The sequence below is a fragment of the Bubalus kerabau genome, chromosome 7 (genome assembly GCF_029407905.1).
Source record: "Bubalus kerabau isolate K-KA32 ecotype Philippines breed swamp buffalo chromosome 7, PCC_UOA_SB_1v2, whole genome shotgun sequence".
Lineage (NCBI taxonomy): Eukaryota > Metazoa > Chordata > Mammalia > Artiodactyla > Bovidae > Bubalus > Bubalus kerabau.
The window spans coordinates 45104124-45128126 of record NC_073630.1 but is presented as its reverse complement, the minus strand read 5'-3'; the positions used below and the strand labels follow the sequence as shown (position 1 = coordinate 45128126).

General features: G+C 37.3%; 1 protein-coding gene across 1 annotated transcript in view; it reads left to right on the top strand.

Annotated features, from left to right (window-relative positions):
- The window catches only part of LOC129657406 (translation initiation factor IF-2-like), a 532690-nt gene extending 511698 nt beyond the window's left edge, over positions 1-20992 (top strand). The window contains exon 6 of the mRNA XM_055587570.1: positions 17606-20992. Within this exon, the coding sequence (XP_055443545.1) occupies positions 17606-17620 (15 nt within the window). The 3' untranslated portion in view covers positions 17621-20992. The remainder of the gene's footprint in view (positions 1-17605) is intronic.
- The last annotated feature ends 3011 nt before the right edge of the window (positions 20993-24003 follow it).

The following is a 24003-nucleotide window of genomic DNA, read 5'->3' as shown; positions in this document are numbered from 1 at the left end:
AACAATAATTTATCTTAGAAGTAGTTCTCAAAAGAGTGGCCCTTGGACCATCTGCATCAAAGTCAGCTGAGGGTTTAAACGGTGTACAGACCTCTGGATATAAGTGGGAATTTGCTATTTAACTGGCATCCCCAGTTATTTCCCGTGTTGGCAGTCAACAGGCTCTACTTTGAAAAAGACTAACCTTGGGCCTAGCAGTACTGAAACACTATTTTGTTAACAATAATGTATTTAAACTCTAACTCTGTGTAGCACTCTTATGGAAGAAACAAACAGGAAATAAATTGCATCTATTTGTTTCAGCAGCCTCCAGTACTAGTCATAATCAGAACTGGTGGAGAATGAAGTTTCCGTACAGGGAAATGCAAAGGTTGCACTGATTTGTGGATTGCATGGGGATCCAGGCTGTACTACAACCACCACCACCACCAACAAAAATCAGTGTTTTACAATGTTGCCACTCATAATACCCATTCCAGCTCCTAAGTATCCCCATCATTCATTATCATCTTCAGTCTTAACCTCACATTCTGGGGTTGGTCCATATTCTGATTTGATCCTATCTCCTGCTCTACTCCAACCTCACAGAGTCTTCCAACTGCATCCACTGGATTGCAGAGCCTGTCCTTGGCAAAATCCCATAAGACTACACCTCCTAATGTTCCTTTCAGCTTCTCCTCCGGTCTTATCAAATGGTGCTACTCTCCAGCCCTCTCCATCAAAACCACAGAACTAGTCGAGTGTCTTCCTTCACCTTGATCACTACTTTCAAAGTTTGTCCCTCTCCTTCCAGAAAAACCCCGGCTGCTCTGAGATACTTACTAAATGAGTGCCCCTACCCCAAGTATTGGGTCCTGACCTTATTGAAGAGAGCACTGCAGTGATTCTAGGGAAAGCTGCTGATGAGGCACTAGAGACAATTACTAGAGACACTCTACTATCAGTTCAGTTGCTCAGTCATGTCCGACTCTGCGACCCCATGAATTGCAGCACTCCAGGCCTCCCTGTCCATCACCAACTCCCGGAGTTCACTCAGACTCACGTCCATTGAGTCAGTGATGCCATCCAGCCATCTCATCCTCTGTCGTCCCCTTTTCCTCCTGCCCCCAATCCCTCCCAGCATCAGAGTCTTTTCCAATGAGTCAACTCTTCACATGAGGTGGCCAAAGTACTGGAGTTTCAGCTTTTGCATCATTCCTTCCAAAGAACACCCAGGGCTGATCTCCTTTAGATGGACTGGTTGGATCTCCTTGCAGTCCAAGAGACTCTCAAGAGTCTTCTCCAACACCACAGTTCAAAAGCATCAATTCTTCGGCGCTCAGCTTTCTTCACAGTCCAACTCTCACATCCATGCATGACCACAGGAAAAACTATAGCCTTGACTAGATGGACCTTTGTTGGCAAAGTAATGTCTCTGCTTTTGAATATGCTATCCAGGTTGATCATAACTTTCCTTCTAAGGAGTAAGCGTCTTTTAATTTCAAGGCCTTAGTCACCATCTGCAGTGATTTTGGAACCCCCAAAAATAAAGTCTGACACTGTTTCCACTGTTTCCCCATCTATTTCCCATGAAGTGATGGGACCAGATGCCATGATCTTAGTTTTCTGAATGTTGAGCTTCAAGCTCACTTTTTCACTCTCCTCTTTCACTTTCATCAAGAGGCTTTTTAGTTCCTCTTCACTAAAACTGCCTAAAATAATTTGTTTCTTCTATCTGTCTTCTCATGACTTTTTAAATGATGAGGCAGTTAAAATGGCATCACCCAGCTGTGGGGCAGAGTCCCACCTTGATCACTTATAAGGTGTTTGATTAGCTGGAGGAGCTGCTGGCTGCTGTGCCCAAAAAGAGATGGTTCTGGAGAAACCATGTGTACTGTAGTATTCTATCAAGCAAGCACACCAGAACTGGAATGGAAAGACCTTCCTCCTGTAATGCCTACTCAGCCCTCTAGTGACTAAACTTATCATCCAACCAACTGGCAAACAAACAATATTTAAGAGGATTAGCTTTGTTTTCAAATAACGCTAAAGAAAAAAAGATATGGAGTTGAAAGTCAATAAATCAATAACCAGCACACATACCCATTTATATTTTTTAATGTATTAAAGATTTATAACTTACTTTCATATTTTTGCAAATGTCTCACCTTGGTTATCTTTTTGATTTTTTTCAGTTCACATTTTCTTCCAGAATTCATTATTGTGTCAGGATCAAAATTATATTCCCCTAGAATACTTTAATGTTGAATTGTGTTAAATCTATAAACTAATATGGAAAAATGTATTAACTTTGCCTTTTTCAGACTTGGCAGATAAATATATAACCTCTCTCTCTTTAATAGATTTAATATCAGGCAAGAATACTGGAGTGGGTTGCCATTCCCTTCTCTGGGGGATCTTCTCTACCCAGGGATCACACCTGGGTCTCCTGCATTTCAGGTGAATTCTTTACCAACTGAACCACTAGGGAAGCCATTGTATGTCTTACTAAACTTTTATTGGGATTTACTTTTTTATAAAAGACTTTCAGATTTTTAGGTAGATGTATTCCTAAATATTTTAAGTTGTATTATTAATATTGGTAATAGTACATTATTAGTATATTATTAATATTAGTGGTAGTTTTGCATTAGATCTTCCCCGTATTTTATTTTCTGTTTTGTTGTCATTGGTATTTAGAAGATTATCGATTTTTGAAGTTCATCCCTTATGACTTCTAATAGGCTTCTAGTTAATTGGCCAAGATTTTTAAGGCCAGCACTCACTAATGAGAAATAACTGTCTCTCCTATTCATATTCTTATGAATCTTTGAACATTGAGGCAGTTAAAATGGTACCACCCAGCTGTGGAGCAGAGTTCTGGCTTGGTCACTTACAAGGTATTTGATGATCTGGACCAATTTACTACGCTACTATTTCATCATCTGTGACATTGGGGAGTAACTCTCTCTACCTCATAAAATTGTTATAAGGATTAAAGGTGATAATGATTGCAAAATCCTTCATACAGAGGATATAATAAATGTTCTCTTTAAAATATTTAATAAGAAGTAGAATGAACCTTTTTTCTGTTAATCTTTATATTGGGGCTTTGGCTGTAGCTGCCAGACAACCCCTCCCAAAAACTTGCTAAGACGTTTTATAAGCGATCATTTGAACTGCCATCTGTTGACTCAAATGGTAAAGAATCTGCAATGTGGAAGACCTGGATTCGATCCCTGGGCCAGGGAGATGCCCTGGAGAAAGGAATGGCAACCCACTCCAGTATTCTTGCCTGGAGAATTCCAGGGACAGAGGAACCTGATGGGCTACAGTCCTTAGGTCACAAAGAGTCAGACATGATGCGTGACTAACACACATACACTCTACCCTATTAAAAACAAGCCAAAAGCCTTTGGGAGACAGAATTTGTTACTACGGTGGTAGTGTTAGGTCTGCTGATACAGTTCTTTGGAGACCTTAAACTTTTCCTCAGGAGTAAGTGATTCTAGAGCTAGGAATGATTCCCAGATATTATCCAAAGATAGGGAAGAGATATTCTACAGAACATTTAAAGGCAGTCCTTGAAGAAAAATCAATTTATTTCCTGTTATACCTCATGAAGTTAAGACCATTTAATTAACCAGTCCCACATGTATCCACTCAATGCTGAGAATTCACAAAGTGGAATCTTGGCCAAAGGACTGGTAGCATATCATCAGTAATGATGTTTTTAATATCTGCTCAAAGAAATCCTTGAGGAATGAATAAAAATGATACATTAATGCATACATTATATTTACAGACCTCCCTTGACTTACAGTTACCCCCTGATATCATAAGTTGAAAATGCATTCAATATACCTAACTTCCCAAACATCATAACCTAGTCCTCCTTAAATACATTCAGAATACTTACATTAGCCTATAGTTGGGCATAATCACAAAGCCTATTTTATAATAAAGTATTGAATATCTTATGTAATTTATTAAATACAATACTGAAAGTGAAAAGCACAATGGTTGCCTGGGTGCAGAATTGTTGTATGTATATGAGTTGTTTACCTTTATGGTCGTATGACTGACTGGGAGCTCTGGCTCACAGCTACTGCTTAGGATCATGAGAGAATATAATTAGCTCCTAAAAAGATAAAAGATTTGAAGTATAATTTCTACTGGATACTTATTGTTTTTGTACTATCATAAAATTGAAAAAATATTATAAGGAGAATCATCATAAATCAGGAACTATCTGTGTTAATACTTCCCTTTCAATCCTTTTTTTTTTTTAATAGCCATCTACTTAGGTTGGAAATTATAGTAATCAGATTTCAATTGTTAAAGCAAACTTTCTATCACACTCTTTTTCAAAACACCATTTGTTGTCCTTAGTAGGTAGTCTATCCTTGGAGGTAAAATGGCTACTTCTCAGGTTATATTACTTCTCCCTGTGCCAGGGAGTTAGAAAAAATTAACTTTTACCCAGTGACTCTATGATTCTATGATTCTCCTAAATTACATAATCTTTATTTTTTATTTGATCAGTTATTGCCCTGCATTTACTATTTCTCCCTGGGCTTTTAATTTTGGAATTGCTAGCAGTTTAACTATGACTATGTTATTTGAAGTAGCACCCAAACCCATAGCCAGTGCATCTTAGTATATTAGTTAGGGTAACACTTAGAATATTAGTTCAGGCAACATTGTTAGGACAAGCAAATCCAAAAGCAAACAGAGGTGGACGGTCAGAACAAAAGTTTATTTCTAGTCCTTTGTAATTTCCTGTTAGGTGTTTCTGATCAGTATAGAGCTCTGTTCCAGGGACCCAGCTTTCTTTCATCATGTGACTCTGTGGTCTTTAACACATGGCTTCCAAAATTGTCACCAAAGGAGGAAAAGCATGGAGGATCATGCTGGGAAGTTTTCATAGTCCAGGTCTGGCTGTCACCACTTCTGCCAGAATCCACTGGTCTTCATTTATTCACAAGGCCAGACTCTTGACCACCTGAGTACCTGAGATGTGCTGCCTTGTCTTAACATGTGCCAGGAGGAAGAACAGAAAGTGCTTGGTCTGTAGCTAGCCAGTCTCTGCCACACTTGGCATATTCTGTCTCCATTCAAACCATCCTTTTTGTAATCACTTTTTTTAAAATAAACATCAGTATAAATTGGGGAGTATTGGGGAATATTTTCCCCTTTTAAGGCCTTTGCACCTGCTATTTTCTTTGCTTTAAATAATCTTTCTGTGGATCCGTAGGTCTCAATTCAATTGTCACCTGTTCAGAGAGGCCTTTTCCTAAAATTTCAGGTTGATCAAACTTCCCACGTACTCAGACACACATTAATACACACTCTATTTTTCCTTCATCTTATATATATATATGTAAAGCATGTAGGAAATGAGAAGCCTGTGGTAAATGCCAGTTCCTTCTATTTGCCTCAGACTGTAAACTGGAATTTATTTCTGGCCAAATCTAAGAACAATATGTTTTAGGTTAAGTAAAAATATTTTCCTACAAAGAACTTTTCAAATATTAAATGGATAAAGTGTGTACTACTGACTTTTGTAGGTTTTTTTTTTTTTTTTTTTTTTTTTTTAGTGACTGCAAATGAATTAATCTATTTGTTAGGAATTCTGTTTCCTAAATGAGATATATAACATGAGTATCGGGTAATTCATGTTTGTAATATTTTCAACTACATCCATAGTTGTTTCCATTTTTTTTTTCCTTCAGCCTTACTGCTTTGGTAGTATTTTTAAGTCTTTTCAGAGAGAAAAAGTCTTTATGAGTTTTGGGGGTGATGATGGGGTAAGCTTGGATATTTGTGGAGACTGTAAGCACAGATATATTTGTGCTCCAGGAAAGTAAATAAATATATTTCATTAGCTGATTTTTCTCCTATCAAATTTAAGTGCTCGAAAAAATCTCAGCTGCTGTTCAAACCTTTCTTTCTGTAAATAAAGAATATAGTCAATTTAATATTATCCACTATTCACAGATGAGCTGGCAAAAGCCCAGGGAGCAAAATGACTTTTCCAATGTTACCAACCCAAAACCTGTAAGTTTATGAGAATGGAAATACTTCAGAAGTTTTCTGTATGTGCATTACCTACCCAGTTAAAATTTAAAAACATATTTCTAAGCAAAACAGACCATTTTCCCATGTATTCTACACCCTCAGATATTTCACAGAAGATTATACAAGTTAAATTGTTTGAGAAATAAACTGTAGTCAGCCAAGAAATTGCAAATCTTACTAAACTTATCAAAGTTCCCCTTTTCTCCCAATCAAAGAACTTTGGGATATCATATTTTTCTTCATTCAGTCTGGAAGAATGTCAAAAATCTCAGTGTTTATACTAGCTCATTCTGTGAGCAGCTTGAGAAAAAAAGCTCCCAGTGATAAAAGTTGCCCATGTTCTGAGAGTACAGAAAACTTGTGACATCTTTTAATTAGAGGACAAACTCAGAATATCTACCCTCCAGTCCTTTGCCTCACCAACGAAATTTCCAAAAATGGAATTGTCTGCAGTAAAGGATACTGCAATGAAATGTATTCTCAATGCATCAAGTGGAAATTAGAATACAACTGAAATGCCCGATATAGTATAATATCTTAGCTCTATTTCCTGAAAAAGAAAGATGTAGGACTCTAGTGAGCTACCCATTAAAGGGACTGCTAAATAATAGGATTGATGAAATGTGCTAATATAATTTATTTTCATCATATTTTAGTCATTTCAAACAGATTATTGAATTACCTCTCATTGCATTATAAAAAAAGATTTTTTAAAATGTCATTGAAAAAGTCATCATGCCAAGGGCCCACCTCCTTAATCAACTGGAAGGGCACTGACTTAGTGCTGGAGGGAGTTTTCTTGAACTCTTTGTTCATAAACCCACAGTGTCTGGGATCCTCACTTTCTTTTTGTTCTATTTCTTCTACATGTACTGAGTTACTTCTTGTTGCCAAGCACAGTGCCAAGTGATGATGATCAAAGGGAACTAAAGCATTGACCTTGTCCTTACAGACTTCAATCTCTAGCTCACAAACATAAGCAAATCATTACAATATGTGATGAGAACTATAAGAGCATGAACATTCTATTGTGTGATATAAATGAGGAACCCTTATCCACGAGCCTCAGAATGCTTCTTAGGGAGACTATACTGCTAAGTTGCTTCAGTCGTGTCGGACTCTGTGCGACCCCATAGACGGAGGCCCACCAGGCTCCCCTGTCCCTGGGATTCTCCAGGCAAGAACACTGGAGTGAGTTGCCATTTCCTTCTCCAATGCATGAAAGTGAAAAGTGAAAGTGAAGTTGCTCAGTTGTGTCCAACTCTTAGCGACCCCATGGACTGCAGCCTATCAGGCTCCTCTGTCCATGGGATTTTCCAGGCAAGAGTACTGGAGTGGGTTGCCATTGCCTTCTCCGAGACTATATTGGGTCCTAAAGGATATTATTCAGTGCTTAAGTTTAGCCAAATGCTCTGCATTTCTTTTCTTGTAAGCTTTAATTCATCCATACTTAGACTTTTCCTCATTTGACCCATGTAAAGTCCCTGAAACAAAGTAATGGGATCGTTTCCCCACATATCAACAGTTCTTCCCTTGTTACTGATATCTGCATTCTGATATTCCAACCCTTTCACTCTACTTCTTTACTTTCATTATTTCTCCTAGCCACTGTCTATTTAACTGATCATTGCAATTTTACTTTTCTCAGCTCTCTGGAACCTGTATTCTCCTGGTATGGGTTCATTCGCCCACTGCCAACACTCATGCTCTTCTCTTTATGTATATCTTAGTTTCTGCTTCCTATATGATTGTGCTTTATTGATTTTATTTTACTGTTAAAACTTACCTTAAAATAACAGTAATTCAAATACCTTCTTCCTTATTTTTAATCAAGTTTCCTGATTCTGCAACTGCCTTAATATAGGGCTTCTTTACCACATTCAAATACTTTGGTTTTGCTTCATTTAACTCATCTTAACATTAGCTCCCTCTTTTTCTTACACAATTTCTTTCAAGGTCCAAAAAGATAAAAAATTAGAAATGAAATGTAGTTTGAAAAAATATGGGATATGGGTTAGCAACATGTATGTGTGTGTGTATATATACACACACACTGGAACTGAGAAATTACATGAACAGAGGAGGCTAGAAAAATCCATGTGGTAAAGGATTACAGTCAGATACACTGGTATGAACTCATATTTACCGTAATATAGGTACAGGTAACTACACATAGAAATATCTATAGATATGGGTGTGTATATATATTTGGACTAGTATTCAGACATATATTTAGTTGCTCTGTCAACTGACTGGGCCGAGATGCAGCAGCACCCCAGTAGCGATGAGCACACTTATTGCCTAGACTTTGGTTATTAATACCATTCTTCAGTAAAAGGAACCAGGGATCCTTGGAGAAATATAGTTGATGCTAAGACTAAGCAGAACATATACAAAATGAGGCTGGATCACTTTGTCATGACAGACAGACAGAAAATGCTGAATTAAACAAACCACAGTGCTTTCAAAGAGGCACAAAAACCAACTAAATTATCTCACAAGGGCCAAAGCTGGAGTAATTTGAGCAACAAAATCATGTGGTATTTTATTAGAACTTAACATATGAATTTCCATGTTGAAGTAAATAAATGAGTAAATAAACTAATGGAGGTAATAGATACATCTCCATGCAGAAAATTTCCAAATACATTTTATAGATACTCTGCCCTCAGAGAGATGGACCATATCTCCCTATTCCTTAAGTTTGGACTGTACCTCATGACTTCCTTTCAAAGCACACAGCATAGAGAAAGGAGGAAAAGTATAATTGAACAGTGAAGCACCCTGACGGACGCTACCTCAGCCAGCTGATTAGGTTAACATCTACAGTGATACATCATGTGGACAGTATGCACCCTTGATATGATGTGATGAAAATATATAACCCCAGACTAATTATCAGACAGATAACAAATCTTGACTGAGAAATTTTGTATAAAATAACCAGATCAGTACTCTTCCAAGTATCCAAAACAGGGAAATTCTGAAAAACTGTCACAAGAGGAACTTAAATGGACATGACAAGTACACATGAATTGGTATCCTACAGGGGATTCTGAAACAGAAAAAGGCTTTAGAGAAGTAAAAAAGTTTGAGTAAAGCATGAATGTTAAGTGTTGGAACAAATGTGCTAAAGTAATATGTGCTAAAGTAATAGGGTAAATTGAATGCATGTCTATGGGCTCTCTCTGTACATCTTCACAACTTTTTATATAAATATAAAACTTCTAAATTTAAAAAAAAATTTACTTAAAAATGGCATAGCTGATAGGAAATGACATATGAGAAGAAAGTAATGTTTGGGGATAATATTTAGAATGAGAACTTGGTTGACAATATTGAGAAGTTCTGTCCTAAGTGAAGTAGAGTTCTTAAAAAGGAAAAAAAAAGTCCTTTTTATTTTCTCTTAATTTTTCAGTCAATAAATTTAGGTAGAGCTAGAATTATACAAAAGACAAATATGAGCCAAATTCATAGTTCTGCTGATGGTTCTTGAGATGAATCCTTCTATTTCCTTTGATCTTGGGGGATAGAGAGATAAAACACTGAAACTATCTAACATACATTACTTATTTCTTATCTCCTATGTTCAGAGCATCTTTCAATTTATAAATTCAGCTTTTATCTTGGAGGTTGCTTTTGAGTTGTGGAATTATTAAGTGTGTGTCCTAATCCAAGCCCAAAGCATACTTCTAAGTCTCTGCCTGGAACGCCCAGCCACAGCATTGAGAAAAGAACTGAATAATTCACTGTAAACAAGAGTAGGAGACACACATCGGGCCATTCCAGTGCTATACTGTCCAGAAGGTTCTTCTTAATAATCAAAATCATCAGAACTAATACAGGAAAGAAAAAAAAATAGAAAGATAAATAATTGCAGCTCATTTCTGCTGCTGAGTTTCCAGGAAGCTGCTCTGAGATGGTCAGCTGTGTGATACACAGGCATGGAGAAAATAGAGAGAAGTTAATTTTTCTGGAATTCTTTCTGTGAGTTTCCTTCCTATGTCAGAGATTAAAAAAAAAAAAAACAACAATAAGATAAAAATCAAATCCCCACCTGGCCCAGCAGAGGAAGGCAGCAGTGAGCTTTTTCCAAAGGGAAAAAAACTGGGGACTTTCACAAAACTGGCAACTGGGGACAGACCTAAACCAGATTCTCCTGTTTGTTCCTTCACCACTCACTGGTTAAGTAGCTATTCTGAGACTGCCATCAGTACTTATCTTGGATACTGCAAATTCACGGATAAGCAAATTTCAATTCTTGCTTTCAAAGAGGTAGAAGATAGCCAAGAAATGTGACAAATAGATAATTACAAATATTATGGTAAATACTGTGGAGTTTTATGTCCCAGAACCAGAAAAATTGCAGGCGAGGCGTCCATGATTCCACTGGTTTTGTGGGAGGAGGTTTCACAGAGGATTTGATGTGGCATTTAAGCTGAAACTAACAATGAGTAACAACATGAAGTCTAACAGGAGTAGGAAGGATATTCCTGGCAGAGGTGACAGGATATGACAGAGCATGAAGTTGAGAGATGATTTAAGGAGTTGAGATTGGATCAGGGCAATTTCAAGTTGCAATTTCAAGTTGCAAAGTGTCTGACTGTGTGTCACATGTACAGTGTGGCAATCATGAGAGTGGAGGGGATAGGAGGAGGGAAACTTAGAGAGAGAAAAGGACCAGTTATAAATAGTGTTCTGGGCCATATTAAGAATTTTGGATGTTACCCAGGGAGGAGTATTTGAAGGGTTTAAATGGAGTACATATTAGCATTGAATAATTTAAAAAAAAAACATAGTGGTAATTATGTTACTCGCTAACACTTTTATTTGCACTGCCAGAAAACATAATGTTGCAGTATTTATCTGTAATGTTTAATAGTAAGTGCTGATAGGGGTGTTTTCCTAACTGTAAAGATTTCATAGCCGAGAACTGCCTCTTTGCTAATTAATGTGTGATAAGACAACTATATGCCCTCAAGGAAATGTTTGATAATACCTCCTAGTAGACACAAAGAAAATGATATCTTGCGGTTTGCCATCCAGTCCATGGGGTTGCAAAGAGTCGGATATGACTGAGTGACTTCACTTTCACTTTTCACTTTCATGCATTGGAGAAGGAAATGGCAACCCACTCCAGTGTTCTTGCCTGGAGAATCCCAGGGATGGGGGAGCCTGATGGGCTGCCGTCCATGGGGTCGCACAGAGTCGGACACGACTGAAGTGACTTAGCAGCAGCAGCAGCAGCAGCAGCAGCAGAGTATCTCTGGACTTTGTTATGTATTCAACAGATTTATGAAATACTTACCATGTACCCAATCCAGTGCCAGGAACCATTTATAAAAAGATAAATAAGAATTCCTGATCTCAAGCAGCTTACAATTTAGTAGGGGGGCCAAGAGGGTAAATAAATAATCAAGATGAAGAATGAAGAATTATCATTATGGTAAGAGTTGTATGTTGAAGGAATGATGGGAGGATGGAGAAGACAGAGGTCAGAATCACCTTGTTCTAAATGCCAGGACTGGACCAGGAAAGACCTTTTAGAGAAAGTGCCTTTGAATTGATCTTGAACGCTAAGCACCTGTTCATGATGTTGATGTGGGAACACAGTTCTTTAGGGACTGTAGTATATTAAGGGTGAAGGTGGCAGGACCTCAATGAATTTAGGAACTCTGGAAAGCTACCAAGTTCAGTTATACAGCTGATGTGCAGTACCACCCTGGAGGGTATGACTCACATCCAAGTCTGTGAGAATGCCACTCCTCCCCCCAAAAAAAATTCATGCCAGTGAAGCTGTGCAGTATACAAACTATACAACTTTACATGGCAGTCATACATATCAATTTAATGTTAGTGTGTTATATAATTAAGTGAATAACTGTGAAATAGGAATAACAGCTACCTCATAAGTTGGAGTGAAAATTAAATGAGTCAATATACAGAAGCAATATTATAAATGCTATATCAGTTCAGTTCAGTCACTCAGTTGTGTCCAACTCTTTACAACCCCATGGACTGCAGCACACCAGGCTTCCCTGTCCATCACCAACTCCTGGAGCTTGCTCAAACTCATGTCCATCAAGTTGGTGATGCCATCCAACCATCTCATCCTCTGTCATCCCCATCTCCTTCTGCCTTCAATCTTTCCCAGCATAGGGTATTTTCCAATTCTTCGCAACAGGTGGCCCAAGTATTGGAGTTTCAGCTTCAAAGTCAGTCCTTTCAATGAATATTGAGTACTGATTATCAATAGCATTGACTGGTGTGATCTCCTTGCAGTCCAAGGGACTCTCAAGAGTCTTCTCCAACACCACAGTACAAAAACATCAATTCTTCGGTGCTCAGCTTTCTTTGTGGTCCAACTCTCACATCCATACATGACTACTGGAAAAACCATAGCTTTGACTAGATGGAACTTTGTCGGTAAAGTAATGCCTTTGCTTTTTAATATGCTGTTTAGGTTGGTCATAACTTTCCTTCCAAGGAGCAAGCGTTCTTTAATTTCATGGCTGCAGTCACCATCTGTAGTGATTTGGAGCCCCTTCCACCACCCCCCAAAAAAGTCTCTCACTGTTTCCATTGTTTCCTGTCTATTTGCCATGAAGTGATGGAACTGGATACCATGATTTTCATTTTTTGAATGTTGAGTTTTAAGCCAACTTTTTCACTCTCCTTTTTCACTTTCATCAATAAGCTCTTTAGTTCTTCCTTGCTTTCTGCCATAAGGGAGGTGTCATCCACATATTTGAGGTATTGATATTTCCCCCAGCGATCTTGATTCCAGGTTGTGCTTCATCCAGCCTGGCATTTTGCATGGTGTACTCTGCATATAAGTTACATAAGCAGGGTGACAATATACAGCCTTGACATACTCCTTTCCCAATTTGGAACTTGTCTGTTTATCCATGTCTGGTTCTAACTGTTGCTTCTTTACCCGCATACAGATTGCTCAGGAGGCAGATAAGGTGATCTGGTATTCCCATCTCTTTAAAAATTTTCCACAGTTTGTTGTGGTCCAAAATCAAAGGATTTGACATAGTCAATAAAGCAGAAGTAGATATTTTTCTAGAACTCTTCTGCTTTTTTGATGATTCAACAGAGGTTGGCAATTTGATATCTGGTTCCTCTGCCTTTTCTAAATCCAGCTTGAACATCTGGAAGTTCATGGTTTATATCCTGTTGCAGCCTGGCTTGGAGGATTTTGAGCATTACTTTGCTAGCATGAGATGAGTGCAAGTGTGTGGTAGTTTGAACATTCTTTGGCATTGCCTTTTTTGGGGACTGGAATGAAAATTGATCTTTTCCAGTCCTGTGGCCATTGCTTAGTTTTCCAGATTTGCTGGCATATTGAGTGCAGCACTTTCACAGCATCATCTTTTAGGATTTGAAATAGCTCAACTGGAATTTATCCTTTATTGTTCCCATCTATTTCATGCAAAGATGGGCACAATAAAGGATAAATGCTATATAAATATCAGTTATTATCTATCCCCATATAGATATTTAAACATATTTAAATATTTAAATATATTATACATAAAATTCAACTTTAGTTTTTGAAAATATAAGTCTTCTAGGTTTAGGCTTTATCCACCTCAATATTATTATAAATTTATTCTCTTATATTTCTAATATTTTTTCATGTATATCAATTCTATCTAAGAGGTATGCATAAATACGTAGATATGTGAAAAAAGTATGGTAGAGATGGCTCTTACAGATTGGCACTGAGAATTTTTTAAACTTTATTTTGCATTGGGGTATAGAGGATGAGATGGCTGGATGGCATCACTGACTCGATGGACGTGAGTCTCAGTGAACTCCGGGAGTTGGTGATGGACAGGGAGGCCTGGCGTGCTGCGATTCATGGGGTCGCAAAGAGTCAGACACGACTGAGCGACTGATCTGATCTGATAGCTGATTAACAATGTTATGATAGTTTCATGTGAACAGCAAAGGGACACAACCATACGTATACATGTATCCATTCTCCCATAAACTCTGCTTCCATCCAGGCTGCCACACAATATGGAGCAGAGTTCCATGTGCTATTATACAGTTGGTTATCCATTTTAAATGTAACAGTTGGTCCTTTTTGGTTATCCATTTTAAATACAGCAGTGTGTCATGTCCATCCTAAACTCCCTAACTATCCTTTATCCCCATCATTACCCTCTGCAAATAAGTTCATTATTGAAGTCGGTTTCTGTTTTGTAAGTTCATTTGTATCATTTCTCTTTAGATTGGCCCCAAGATTTTTCTACTCCAGTAGCTGAGACTCATCAGCTCAAAATCTCACCAGCACCAAATTTTTACACATCCAATTGTTTCAAACCTAACCCCAGTGAGCAGATTTTAGCCATTTAGTGGTGGTTTGCTTTGCAAACCCCACAAAACTCTACCCACCTCTGTGAGACATAAATAAGACAAACCGCAGAGCTACAGGACATGAAACCATGTGGCCCTTCAGCTTAGTGAGACCCCCAGTGCTGCTCAGCAATATTATGTTGGCAAACCACTCTCCCACTTCTCCTTCCAGAATGTTCCCCTACCCTCTTGCCTTCTTGAGCTGTGACTTTACACCACTACCTCAGGAAAATCTCGTGCTGGTAGGGACACTCCCTCTTGCAAATCTAGTCAAAGCACTGCCCCGAGTAATATTGTATGCTTCTACAGGTTTCTCTGGTGGCTCAGATGGTAAAGAATCCACCTGCAATGCTGGAGACCTGGGTTTTTGATTCCTGGGTTGGGAAGATCCCCTGGAGGAGGGCATGGCAACCATCTCCAGTATTCTTGCCTGGAGAATTCCATGGACAGAGGAGCCTGGTGGGCTACAGTCCATGGGGTCACAAAGAGTTGGACACAATTGAGCAGCTGAGCACAGCACGGCACCACTTCCTAGTCTTATCTTTCTTTGACCTCCCCTTAAATCTCTTCAACTCCCTACAGGATCTAATATTTTAAAATTTAATTTGAATAACCAGCTTTCCAATGATATATATTGAGAAGTTTATACTTTCTACAACAATTTTGATTTTCAAATACTTATTGTTCTATTTCAGAACTTTTAAATCTGTTCCAGTGATCAAGTTTTCTGTGTTTGTACCAGTATCCCACTGCTGAAAATATTATTTTGATAGCTGGTAGTATAGGTTTTTGCCAGTTATTATTAAATTTCTCTTGCTTTTCACTTTAGTCTATAAGTCCTATTTTTAAATCGACATGTCTTATGCAATGATACAGATTCCATGGGATTTTGTCAGATTTGTGAAAAATTTTATAAGTTACTAGGTTGGAGGTAATATCTCTATAATATTGAATCTCCACAATAGGAATAATTCATGTATTTCCACTTACTTCGGTCTTCTTTAATGTTCTCCATTTATGTCTTATAGATTTCTGCATATGGGCCTTTATTTTAAATAAGCTTATATTACATGCTTTATAGATTTTGTTATTTTGCAAGCTGGACATTTTTATATATTCTCTGATTATTGCTGAGGTACACAAAATTATAACTTTTTGAATGATTATTTTGTACCTTACTACCTTATTCAGCTTTATTAGTTCTAAGTTTTTTATTTGCCTGGTTTGATGTAAGCAAGTATTCTTGTCATATTTTAGTGGAACGGAGTGCTTGCGGTGACTCGTCATTGTAAGGTATGATGTTTTGATGAGGTTCTTTAATTATCGTTTTATCAAGTTAAGGAAGATTCCTTATTTCATAACCCCACTACATAGAGTTTTTATCTATAGGAAAAATATTTGGTTTTCTACTTATTTGTTGTTTTTACTATCCTTTTTTTATTTGGGTTTATTTTTAGTGTCAGAATTAGTAGTTGGTAGGATTAAATGACTAGGAAACACAGGAAATAGTAGAGTTTTGAAAATTTGATTTTGTTTTCCTCTTAAAAGTATTTTACCCAGGTGCTTAGGATGCAGTAGGATGTGATTGTGTGACTACTTTAAAATTTCTTCTGTAATTCTTAGCCTGTTTAGGTTTGCTAAAGTTTTGAGTCATTTTGTTCCTAAAAAATGAATCAGTTCATCTACATCTTCAAATTTAACTATTTAAATTTGTATATTATTATAAAATTTTTTCAGTCTATGTCCAAGTTCTCTTTATGCTTTCTTATTCCTAATATTACGAATTTGTGTTTTGTTTGTTATTGATAATTTCAAACAACTGGCTTTTTATACAATTAAAGTTTTCTGAATTTATTTTATTTTCTATATGATTAACAATATTTATTTAAAAATATTTTTTCTTATTTTGTAAATGTTTTTTCTCTGTTATTTAGACACATTTCCATATTGTTTTCTATGAATGTGTGTGAAACTGTATCTTTCACTCTGAATTGTTTTACTCACTTAAATATATATTATATATTTAATATATTAAACATGTATATTTAATATATATTTAATATATTAAATTAAATATATAAAATATTTATTTATATTAAATATTAAAATATTTAATATTTTTTATATTTTTTCATTTTATATGATGACCATATTTAGGTTACATAAATATACATATGCATATATATGTACATGTAGATATATGCATGTGTGTATATGTTTTATAGACTAATCCTATGCTTGAGAATTTGTACAAATAGTCTTTTTTTATGAATCAACCCTGGTTCATGTGGTCCTCTGTTCTTAAATCTTACTGTTTTAGAGTCTTAGCTATGCTGCTGCTGCTGCTGCTAAGTTGCTTCAGTCATGTCCAACTCTTTGTGACCCCATGCACTGTGACCCCTCCAGGCTCCTCTGTCCATGGGATTCTCCAGGCAATAATACTGGAGTGGGTTGTCATTCCCTTCTCCAGGGGATCATCCCAACCCAAGGATCAAACCCAGGTCTCCTGCATTTCCAGGCAGGTTCTTTACCACTAGCTCTACCTGGGAAGCACGCCCTACCCCTTAGCCATACTACTTATAATCAATCCTTTGTCCCCTTTAACATGCATTACTGATTCCATATGAGTAGTGGAATATTGTTATTGAGGACAAGAGGTATGCCAGACACATTTGCCTTTACACAGAGTTAAACACATGGCCAATACTCAGCAAATTATTTCTGATTTATTGTCATGATTTACTATGGTGTCTCATATCAGCCTTACCTTCAGGTATTTTATATTTCGCTTCACCTTTTGTTGTTTTTTGGTGGTGGCAGGATGAAATTGACTGGATAATGTAAAGAGCAGGAGTTGGTAAGGGTGAATGACTTCTGGCCAACCTGAGCCCTATGGAAATGGGCTTTTCCACATCTCTGTTCCTTTTTAATCACAGAAACTTATGTAAAGGTTCAGAGGTCTGGTTCAACAGCCTCTAAAGGGAAATGGCAAGAGGCCTTAAAGTTTATCCATTGCACCTAAAAGATCATCTACTGCACTTAACAAGGTGACCTGCATATTGTAGTCACTATGTATTTGTAATTAATTAAAATTTCACTTTAAAATTAGAAAACTGAGCAGGGTAAGTGGAAACTTACCTAACTCTGAAATCCAATTTTTTTTTTTTTCCTATAGGATATTGCCATCTAGATCAATTCTGCTGAACATACTAATGAAAAGCTCTCCTTCAGAAATATGTAAGGATTATGATTGAACTGATAAATCCTAGATTGATCAACCTAGAAAGATCAGAAACGTGTGCTGAAAGAGATATTGTTTATTATTATTGCATTCACTGTCCTGCTTTCTCCTGGACATTCCTATTCTTTAAAAGGGAATGAGAGATGACTAAAATCAAGGTCATTCCCTGCGTCAGGGTTTTAGACGGCTTCCCTGGTGGCCCAGCAGTAAAGAAACCGCCTCTGCAACACAGGAGATGCAGGTCTGATCCCTGGGTCAGGAAGACCCCTTGGAGGAGGGCAGGGCAACCCACTCAAGTATTCTTGTCTGGATAATTCCATGGACAAGAGGAGCCTGGCAGGCTACAGTCCATAGGGTCACAAAGAGTGGGGCATGACTGAGGCTACTGAACACACAGTATTTAAAGGGGCAAAATAACTGTGCAATTGGAATCTGAGTGGTAGCAACTTGAGGAGCCAGCTGATCTTTCTATCTTCACTCCTTCAATGACTGAAACATACTTTTATTGTAAACCCTTTGATGTGGTTTTGTTTTGGTTTGCTTTGTTAGTTTTCTTTCTATTGAGGAGAATTTTACTGCTTTACAGACAATTATTTTTTCACACAATATAGATTTTTGTGGTCCTACAACTGTAAAGACACTGGGGAAAACTGTACTTTTAGGTTTTAGAGAAACTATTTTATTATTTCACACTATGAAACTATTTCATCCTATTTTATTAATGGAGCAGAAAGCCGGAAGTAGTTATTTAGGTCTTAGTTGGGATGATGAAGCAAAAGTAACGTGTGTCAGACTGGGATACGTCAATAGGAGAACCACCTTTGAGATTTCTGAAGGTTCAAGTGCTAAGTAGAAAGAGGTCATTGAATCTCTATTGAGACAAATACTGCCTAAGAAATAACAAAGGACTCAATAAATAAATAAACAGTGAGACACACCTAGGGCCCTGAGTCTTTTGATGATGATTTGAAATGGTTCATAAATGGAAAGTTAACCAGATTATGGAATTTACAAAAAGACGTATCAAATAGAAACAGTAAAAGAAAAAAAAATAGTAAACCAAATGTCACTTACAAAGAGGACAATGCAAAGGTTTTTCTAAGAAATAAGAGTGGGATATTTTTTGTCTTTTTAATACATTTTATTGAAGTATAGTTGATTTATAATGTTAATTTCTGCTGTACAGCAAGGTGATTCAATTATGCATATATATACATTCTTTTTAATATTCTTTTCCATTATTTTATCATTGAATATAGTTCCCTGTGCTATATATAGTAGGACCTTGTTTATCTTTTCTATATACAGTAGCTTTCATCTGCTAACCCCAATGTCACACTCCATCTCCTTCCCCTTGGCAACTACAAGTCTGTTTTCTAGGTTTGTGAGTCTGTTTCTGTTTAGGTGATAGGTTCATTTGTGTCATATTTTAGATATAAGTGATATCATATGGTACTTGTCTTTCTGACTTAGTATGATAATCTCTAGTTGCATTCATGTTGCTGCGAATGATGTAGCTTCATCCTTTTTATGGCTGAGTAGTGTTCCACTGTATATACTTAACCACATCTTCTCCATCAATTCATCTGTTGATGGACATTGAGATTGTCTCCATGTCTTGGCTACTGGGAATAGTGCTACTATGAACATAGGGGTGCATATATCTTTTTGAATTACAGTCTGGATCTGTGCCCAGGAGTCGGGTTGTTGGATCATATGGTCATTCTATTTTTAGTTTTCTGAGGAACATCCATACTGTTTTCCATTGTGGCTGTATCAACTTACATTAAAATGGGATATTTGAATGCTAGGAGGATGTGTTGATAAATTGATACTAAAAGGTTAGAGACACTGAAGACAGGTGTTGTTTAATGAGTTTGTTTAAAACATTTCAGATATGGAAAAAAAGGAAATAAACTGTGAATGGAGTTTATAATAAATTATGTAGTGGTGCACCTGCAGGCTTGTATTCCTTGGACAAAAACATTGTGGTTATTGTGACACTCAGGAGATACTTCAGGTTGCCTTGGCACCTGGACGAGTCCCAGTTGGGGTTTACTAAACGTCTATACACAGTGTACTCATAGGATATTAATCACAACATGGATTTACTAATGTTCTGAGAGATCCTGATGAGAACTAACTTAATGATTTTTTCAAATAGCACAGCCTCTTACTGTCATGAATGAGCAAGTTTGGAGTGTCAAGGAAAGCCTTATTAACGTTCACCTTCCTTCACAGCAAGGCTACTGGTTTTGCCCCATGGCATGCTTCAGTAAGCTGTGGAATTGTGGTCCCGAAGATACATGGATTAGTTGATATATTGCTGAACTGGGACGTTCTACCTAGAGAGTGGCTGTTTTTATTTTTTTTTTAATTCAGAATGTGAGAAAATTCAGTGGCATTCAGTGAGAATAATTCTTGGTCCCTAGATTTAATATTTTCATCAAGACCTAGAGGAGAGACTATAATAATGTGCTCATTGCATTTGCTTCCAACACTAAGTTGGTGGTGTCAGGTACAATCCTGAAAAATAGCTTGGCAATGCAGCTGCCCTAGGGAGCTGCAGAAAGTTTAAAGATAGTTGTTTGCAAAAGAAAAGGAACCTGAATAGACAAGCTAAAGAGTAATTGGCTCTAGGGATACGGTCAAAATAAATAATAGGACTCTAATTCATTATATTCTGACTATAGATCAGAGCTGTAGCACTGGACTTTTAAAAACACACACTGATTTTTAAAAATATATTCAGCACATATTATTCAAGTGAGAAACTGCTGGCCAGAAGCACTGTTAGTACAGCCGCTGGGGTTCAGGGGCTGTGTTCAGGCTGCTGTTGTTGCATCCTGAGCCCCTAGAGCAGTGCATGGTGCAGAGTCCTGCCTGGCTCTGTTGAAGGAGACAAGGGAAGTGGAATAGGAACACAGAGAATGAAACATTGCCCTGTACTCTAAGGGCAGAACTCCTTCAGAAAGAGGGAAGAACTTGGTCCTAAAGTCTAGTGGAGAACACAAGAGTATTCAAGTGCAAGAGGCTGATACTCAAGTTTGATTCTTCATTTTCTGGGTTCTAACACATAGGCTATGCAAACTCATCTCTGTGTTTCAGAAACTTTTAAAAATAGGGCTAATACACTCTACTTTCATGATGTTATAAGAAATTTAGATAAATGACAGATAATTTTGAATCTTTCTTCTCATTTTACCTCCTTGAAATATAGAATGTTGTTGGCTCTCAAGTGAAGATAGAAACACCTGAGGTGAACCTTTCTTTCCTTTTGCTTTTGGGTTGGAGATGTTTATTAATACCAGATTTGAACTATGCTCCATTAATGTAGAAGGCAGGATTCTGGGTCCTCATATGAAAAGAAAGTAGATTTTATATATATATATATATATTTCCCCCCCTCTAGAGAATTAATCTATGAGAAGATGCTGCAGGAATAAGAATTTAATAGCATAGCGTTGAAGAGAAATATGTTCTTCATGATAAAATGGTTTATGCATTTTAAATTGAGTTTATAGAAATTAAAAATTAAATAACATGGCTACATCATCTAGATTCCTAATCTTCTAAAACTGGGTAAAAATATGCATGTAATTTTTACATGTCAATGTCAGAAATCACTGGTGAAATGGAGATTAATAGTTCCTTAGCTGTAATATCAGCATTTCACAGAGCTTTCATCTGTGTAGCTGCAATATAGAATTCTCATTTCACAGAATATACTGGGGTACAGTTTTGCAAGCCCCGAAACTTATTTTTTATCACCCAAAATGTCTCTTTGAAAAATATACCAAGGGTGGTCAGTATTCAATATGTGGTCTAAGTGTTTCTTGATTGTTGGAAAATTTATTAAATTATGTTTTTTTTCTAATCATTTTACCCCATAACTTGTATTTATTAGGAAAGGCCAGTTAGCAGAGTTTTGAGACTCATCAAGCTCTCCGTTGGTTGCACATGTAGCTAGTGCCCTTCCCCGCGTGGTATGGGCTGGGGTGCAGTGGCTTGAGGTCCAAGTCACTTCTGCTATGTCTTCTCCAAGCTTCCTTCCAGCTGCAAGATGAGAGGTAAACATCAACCGAATGCTGAAGTTATGAATGAAACTCCGTGCTGATTGGGGTTAAAGTGCAATCTGATGTGTTAACACTTGGAAAATTATAAAGCATCTTTAAAATAAACATACAGAAGTATGTATTCTTCACAGTGTGCCTTTCTATAATATTTGAGGGAGAAGAGGTTGGCATGGTGTCAGTTAAGCCCCTAATAATTTATGTAATGATAGAGTGCAAAAGGAAAGCTCTGAAAAACATAAGCAAGACAGCGTAGGGCAGAGCTTTTAAAAAATATGCTTGTTTCCTCCTTACACACAGGCTCTGCCGCTTTTCTTGCCCTGTCCTTTCCTTTACCCTTACCTGATCCAGGCCAACTTTTGCATAAAGGTATGAATATTATAGATGATGTTATTTGAAAAATGCCCTGTTTTTAAGGAATCTTAGCAACTGAAGGAGAAAGAGGGGTGTGGCTTCCACAACACTGGAGTTCTGAACCAGCTCTTTGGTTTTCCAAAGAACGGCCCGTCCCATAACGTAAGAACATAGCCTGTGGCATGCATTGCCCACAGGAGTTCAGGGAACTTATCTTCTGTATTTCACTATTAGTACAGAAATATCAACATGAAAACACTTTTTTTTTTCCCCTCTGCAGACTCTGAGTTAAGAGGACTGTGGAATAGCAAATTGCCAGGTTTACACTGGTAGTTCCCCCCAACCCTCCAAAAATTAATGACAATAAAAGTAATGAGGAATGTATAGTTATCGACGAAATGCTCAGTAAGCAACACTTTTTTTTTTCATTTTGCCTGCTCTTAAGTAGAATTTAAGCTATTTCTCTTCAGTATAACTCCTGATAGAAATAATTAAAGGCTATGCTGCTGCTGCTGCTGCTGCTGCTAAGTCGCTTCATTCGTGTCCGACTCTGTGCGACCCCATAGACGGCAGCCCACCAGGCTCCCCGGTCCCTGGCTATATATATATATAAATCCTGGGCTTCTTGCCATTTGAGTAAGTGATACAGAAGTATTCTAGAGAGATGTCAATTTTCTATCAAGTTCTGTTACTCCACAGCCCTGTTAAGAATTCCAAGTCTTTTGTGTTATTCCCCAAGCAGTGACTTTACCACACTGTAAAGTATGATGGTCTTATCCAAGGTTTCATTTGTACTCCCTAAAGTTACACAGTCTAATAAGATAGTATAATTTGAATTTCTGTAAAGACCTCCTTTCTATTTATTAAATATGAACTTCCAAAGGACATCACAGAAATCAGATCTCATCTTCATTTTCTGAAAATGTTTAACTTTTCTTCTTCTGTCAGAAAATACTTCATTCTCTGTAAATCATACAGCCTCTTACAGGGCAGAGCCTACATTGTTTTTATTGCAAAATACTCATCCATAGGAGGAGGGACAAGGAAAGTGCTAGATATCCTGGTTCTTGGTGGGGAGTTAGAAAATTTTTATAAGAGTTCCCATATTCTCTGGTTGAGACACATGCATTTGTCATAAAAGCTTGGGAGGCTGTGGTAACAGATGGCCCCCACATCCTCATGTCTTACAGCATCAAAGGTTTGTCATTTGTTCCATCGTCAGGCATGTCTGGCTTTGCTCCGTGTCATCTTCATTTCAGGATTCAGAGTTACACAGCAATTTCTAATTAGAATAGTGTCAGTCATCATGTCACAAAGAAGAGAGGCCAAGTTTAAACTTCTAAGTGACACATCTTTTCCACTTATATTTCATTAACCAAAGCAAGACATATGGCTAAACCCAAGGATAATGGAGCAGAAAAGTTTAATTCTCCCATGGGAAGGTACAAACTCTGCCATCAATTGTTTTAATACTAGCTGTAAGACAGGCATTACACTAGGTATTAACAGACATTAATTCTAATATTTGTAATAATCAGAGTATAGGGATTTCTAATCCTTACTTTTCCAGGAGTGGAGAAAAGCTCATCACTTTGCCTAGGCTCATACATTTAGTGGAAGAGCCTAATTAGATCCAGATCTGTCTGAGTCACATCTCATATAGTGTACTCTCCTTGAAGAGGAACAAAGAGGGGGAAAATCCTTCAGTCTCAAAACCAACGAGGAAAGAATGCAGCTCTTGAAACTATATAATCCACATTTTTCCAAACATAGAAATTATTCTCAGTAAAATTATCTCAGAGAGGAAATTAAGTACATTAATAAGGGTATTAGTTGTGTGTGTGGGCTTGCATGCATACACTCAGTCTTGTCGGACTCTTTTGCGACCCTATGGACTGTAGCCTT